The following is a 6,000-nucleotide window of genomic DNA, read 5'->3' as shown; positions in this document are numbered from 1 at the left end:
GTGTGTATTTTTTATTCATGAAGATAGCTTGCAGGGGGAGAATGGTGTTTTATACATTTAATCTGGTATATTGATTAGCTACTTGCAACAGTATTGCATTAATTCATTGAAAGTCTAGTTTATCATGTTAGCAGTTAAACAGGCTCATATGGACCATTCACACAAAATTTGTATTAGCCCTACCCTCTGACCAAAAGAGGGGAAATGAATATTAGGTAGCACTAATTTCACAGTATGTCTACTCCAATGTTTCAGCACTGAGCTAATTTCATGTCTGCTGAGTGAAACTTGAAAGTTGTGAAAATTCTGTGCAACTTCCAGCGCGTTTACTGTGAACACAGGCAGTGGTCAGGCTTTAAGTTAGTTTTAACAGTGGCAATGTAGGCTACTGTGGCTATTGGATCATAATGTAGGCTTACCAGAGTGGCATAGCATCAAAAACAATGGAGAACATGCATCCCATAACATTTTAACATGCAAATAACTGTTATATCATTCAGCCTACAGACAATGTGTGGTGTTCAATGTAGGCCTACATTCCATGAGACTTGGAAAAAAGCATACAGGGCTTGAAGTTAACCTGTTTATCCACTTGTCCTTCAAATCAAATCAAATTTATTTATATAGCCCTTCGTACATCAGCTGATATCTCAAAGTGCTGTACAGAAACCCAGCCTAAAACCCCAAACAGCAAGCAATGCAGGTGTAGAAGCACGGTGGCTAGGAAAAACTCCCTAGAAAGGCCAATACCTAGGAAGAAACCTAGAGAGGAACAAGGCTATGTGGGGTGGCCAGTCCTCTTCTGGCTGTGCCGGGTGGAGATTATAACAGAACATGGCCAAGATGTTCAAATGTTCATAAATGACCAGCATGGTCGAATAATAATAAGGCAGAACAGTTGAAACTGGAGCAGCAGCACAGTCAGGTAGAAGTTGAAACTGGAGCAGCAGCATGGCCAGGTGGACTGGGGACAGCAAGGAGTCATCATGTCAGATAGTCCTGGAGCATGGTCCTAGGGCTCAGGTCAGTTGAAACTGGAACAGCAGCATGGCCAGGTGGACTGGGGACAGCAAGGAGTCATCATGTCAGGTAGTCCTGGGGCATGGTCCTAGGGCTCAGGTCCTCCGAGAGAGAGAAAGAAAGAGAGAAGGAGAGAATTAGAGAACGCACACTTAGATTCACACAGGACACCGAATAGGACAGGAGAAGTACTCCAGATATAACAAACTGACCCCAGCCCCCCGACACATAAACTACAAGACAAGGACGTGACTGAAAATGTTATTTGATGCAAGAAACCACTTTACAAAATAAATAGCGTTATTATTCCCATACCATTATTACAGAATCAGACAAATTACTGAATGCTACCCTCTGCTTATTGGCTACTTAGCTTATTCAAGCCTGTCTCAAAATACAACACTGCCCCTTTAAGACAAAAAAGCTATTTACCTGACTCGCTTTTCAAATATGTCTAGAAATGTGTACGTTTTGTGCTCTTGTAGGAAACAATCACTCCCATATTGCTAAAACAAGCACATCTACTCACGACCGCTCATGCTGCAAACACAGTCCAGCTCAAAGTAAATGGCACAGATCCATATACGGCAATAGTCTATTCTTGCATATAACCCTCCTGCAACTCAAATTTTTTATGCTGCACCGGTCTGTGTAGAGTATGGGCAGAGTAGTGTGTAATACTACCAAAAGAACCAGGCACCATTTTTACTACTATCAGATATTCTCTGTAGGTGGCTACTTAGCATACCCAGTTAACACAGTGCCTTAAAATAAAGTGCAACCAATTATTGTTTTATACTGAACAGAAATATTAAGGCAACAATTTACAAGATTTTGCTTAGTTACAGTTCATATAAGGAAATCAGTCAATTGAAATAAACAAATTAGGCCCTAATCTATGGATTTCACATGACTGGGCTGGGGTGCAGCCATGGGTGGGCCTGGGAGGGCATAGGCCCACCCATTTGGGAGCAGGGCCCAGCCAATCAGAAATACAGCATGCCAATTGCACGCTCCCTCAAAACTTGAGACATCTGTGACATTATGTTGTGACAAAACTGCACATTTTAGAGTGGCCTTTAATTTCCCCCAGCCCAAGGTGCACCTGTGTAATGGTCATGCTGTTTAATTAGCTTCTTGATATGCCACACACTTTACAAAATAAATAGCGTTATTATTCCCATACCATTATTACAAAATCAGACAAATTACTGTATGCTACCCTCTGCTTATTGGCTACTTAGCTTATTCAAGCCTGTCTCAAAATACAACACTGCCCCTTTAAGACAAAACATGGATTATCTTGACAATGGATCAAATGTTCAATAACAGGGATGTAAAAACATTTGTGGATAAAATTTGAGAGAAAAAGCTTTTCGTGCATAGGAACATTTCTGGAATATTTTATTTCAGCTCAGGAAACAATGGAGAGAAGAGGAAATTAGGAGGGAGTAAGGGAGATGGGACCAGCACTTCACATGTTGCGTTTTATATTATTGTTCAGTGTAGCTCACTTGGGTAAGCCTATGATCATCTCGCCCTATACTGTGAATCTGGCTTTATTTGGTTTGAGGTGACCTTGATGATAGAGAGATTCTGACCCATTTTTCTGATGGTAATCATCAACTTACATATTTGATGCCTTATAAATCCAGGAGCAATGCTTTTAGGTAAATGGCCTTCATAGCTCCTAAAATAAAACGTTTTGGGCTAATAATAGTAGGCTTATATTTGGTTTCAAACTATAAGCTTTATGCTTGAAATATACATAATAACCCTGGCTTCTCAACTAGTCTTACTGAGCCTGGCTGGTCTAAGTGTTTCTTTCCGCTACATTCCCATTTTTGTATCCTCTCCCCTACCCCTCCCATTTCGTTTTCTCTTCTATCCATCGTTGCGTCATTGTTTTGGATGGTGCCAAAACTTGTGTTATACAGACAAAATACTCGATTGACCGCTGTAACAATGGAAATACATGTCCTTAAAGATGGAAGGCAGGCGACATCAGGTGGGACCATTCTAGCCAATGATTGGGCAGATACGCGTTTGAACAACATGCCATAGAGATAGATAGAGGACTCATCTTTGTTTCTGTGTTATATAGCGTCTGTGACGCTTTAAAATCTCAATTTTAAAGTAGTCCATTTTCTTCATTAGATAATTGCTCCCAATTTATGGGAATCCCGACCCAGTTGACCACTTTAAGATGATAGAAGCCCTCAATGGCAATGTCAAAAATATGTTAAATCCATGAGGAGGCCTCTATAAAGTATATATATTTTTTTAAGTTGCTGAAATGCCACTTGCGTCCATTTTTATCAGTGTATTCTTAACTTCTTGGTGCACCTAACCATTACGAAACGTATATTAGATCAAATAACCTCACGTAGAAAATGAGCAATTACAATTTTTGATGACCAAATTCGACACTCTCCCTTCCATTGACCTCTATACAAAAAAAATAATAAAAAAAATTGTGGAGAGATTTTGAAACGTCGCTTCCTGTCTGATGGAGCGTCCTCTCCAACTCCCATTACCTTATGTTGGAGGGAAATTGAGGGAGATTTATTAACCTGAACCCCGGTGCACCGGTATATGGCCCGTGACGTGAACAGACAAAAGCGGTGAGGGAGGAGCGCCTTTTTCAAATCGAAAAGTAACCTAATCTGCGCTGCTCGGTCATGTTGTCAACAAGGCAGCATGGTGCATCATTCAGGAACATACATATATTTTCCATACGAATTATGTTAACATTTTTGTTAACATAGTTTTCATCGGGAAGGCTTATAAAGCGTTTTTAGCAAGAGCAATCATTTGCATGGTAAAACAGATTCCTACTCATTACTCCACGTGCTTAATCAAGCCTGGGCTACGTCACCTTTGTTTTGAGCGACTTTTACGTGGGTTTTAAAGGGGCATCTGGATCACGCCCAGGAGATAGCCCGGTTCCAAAACGAATGCAATCACTTTTCACCCGGTTTAAACTCATTCACTGGGGTTACCCGGGCCAGATAATCGAATCCCTTCACTGACAGAAAAATGTGCGTAGCCCAGTGGAGGCGTGTGCTGGGTCGACCAATGGGAGCTCGAGTCAACCGCGAGACCGCACATGTTTACAGGCAGCAATCCGCCGGTAGAGGCGCTGGCTCTTTGGCAGTCGGCTACGGACTGGAATACCTAGAATATGGATCCGGAGTTACTGTACGCGGCTATTTCAGCAAATTTCACCCTGTCAGACGGCAAACCGGTGTAAAATATGTGTGTGAAACTTAAATAATTTTTCATGTAGATCACAATTAATATCTTTGTTTGTGTATTGGCGAAGCCCTTTTGTTCGGATGAAAATGTACTGTACAAATGTCATTTGTCGGTCCTTAACAACATTTCCGTGTTTTTGTGCTCTCTTACGAGTTTAGAGGGAACAGTCAGGAAAACAAACAGGTCGAACGAAGAAATATCAGTAACCGGTCTGTTGAAGAGGTTATTTCACGGGGAATGGCTTGTTTTCATGCATTTGTTAATCCATGCATGTAGCTTTTTCTACACATATTCGTGCTTTCGAATATCGTTAGTTTTGACCCGTGCTAGCAGCAGAGTATGTTGCCGCTTTCTAACATTTGGTTAGGGTTTATGGAGCACGTAGTCTATCCGCTGCGGTGTTGTGTTTTTCATGTCAGTGTTTATCAATTCTAACTCGACGTCCATAGATAGACATTGACCACATTCCGCTTTAAATTCGGTGCTATAAATTGATCGCTATGCATACGAGGCGTTTAGTGAAGCGTTCAATCCTGGGGAGCCGGGTGTATGCGCCGAGTCCGACTGGGGACGGGGCTCCGTTGACAGGACTGGTACAGGCTGTCAAGCAGGAAAACAGAGACGTTTCAACCGGACCTCGGCGTAACGTCTACACGGTACTAATGCAAGACGGAAGCCTGAAAGAATTCTCCGAGGACGAGATAGCCGTGGGCTTCAACCAAACGACCGCGAAAGGACCGCTCAAATCCAGCTTGAAGGTCTGTTTGTGTGTGTGACCGGGAAGCCTGCAGTTGTTGTGCAGCGGTGTTTTGCAGCGTTTAACTGCTTCGTGCACAGACGGAGAAAGAGCGTGCTATTGCATCCATTGCCCGCCGCTGCAACCGGGTATTACAAGCTATATTAATGATAGGCAGACAGTCACACACCCAGAATAATCCAGATGAGATTTATGTTGTAGTGCAGAACTACATATTGAATAATAACAATGCACTGTCAAAATATTTATCATTAAATACAGGACAAAGGGGTTCCCATTGAATGCTTGATTATGATAGGGCCCTATCTGCGCAGTGTTTTTCTGACCCATTGACTGTAGATTTGACCCAGTGGGTAGGTGGCAGACGCAAACACGTTCTGCAGCGTTTTGGACCGATCATTGATGTAATAAAACATCCCAGATTGTACACAATGAATCAGTCGCATATGACACTGGCATTTCATGCATATTAACCCGTCATATTGCACTGAATATGTCACTATAATGTAGGAATTCATGTAATAACAGTAGTTGCATTTATTTTATTGTGTAGGGGAGTAAGTAGTATGTAGTCATTAGCTAAGCTATTTGTTTCATTCATGTCACACGTGTGTCCTTGCTGCTACTGAAGAAAACAATTGACTTTAGGCTAAATAACTAGCGTAGAATAGTAGATATCATATTATTATGCCACACTGGATGGTACATTGTGTTCCTAAATATCAACATGTATTCCTTCCTGTTATGAGAGTGACCTCATTGCCTGCCTTTAAAAGTTCCAGCTTGATGGTGTCGCATGGTTTCACAACAAAGATGGTCTGGTGAGGCTGCCTGCTTGGTGGTCCCTTATAAAAACCGCTCCTATGATGAGAGGGGAATGCATGTGACTGTGTTGGATAATGTAGCCTATAAATACGTATTGGGGGTTTGATCCAAGCAATGGGGTCATAGTTCAGTGACTCGAA

General features: G+C 41.9%; 1 protein-coding gene across 1 annotated transcript in view; it reads left to right on the top strand.

Annotated features, from left to right (window-relative positions):
* Positions 1–4,418: 4,418 nt before the first annotated feature.
* Positions 4,419–6,000, top strand: part of LOC109907286 (zinc finger protein 704) — a 95,021-nt gene continuing 93,439 nt past the window's right edge. Inside the window, exon 1 of the mRNA XM_031793167.1 lies at positions 4,419–5,036. Coding sequence (XP_031649027.1) covers positions 4,779–5,036 — 258 coding nt within the window. The 5' untranslated portion in view covers positions 4,419–4,778. The remainder of the gene's footprint in view (positions 5,037–6,000) is intronic.

Source organism: Oncorhynchus kisutch, linkage group LG17, assembly GCF_002021735.2.
Source record: "Oncorhynchus kisutch isolate 150728-3 linkage group LG17, Okis_V2, whole genome shotgun sequence".
In the NCBI taxonomy this organism is placed as follows: Eukaryota; Metazoa; Chordata; class Actinopteri; order Salmoniformes; family Salmonidae; genus Oncorhynchus; species Oncorhynchus kisutch.
Note: the sequence above shows the minus strand (reverse complement) of the source record. Positions and strands in the feature narration are given on the sequence as shown.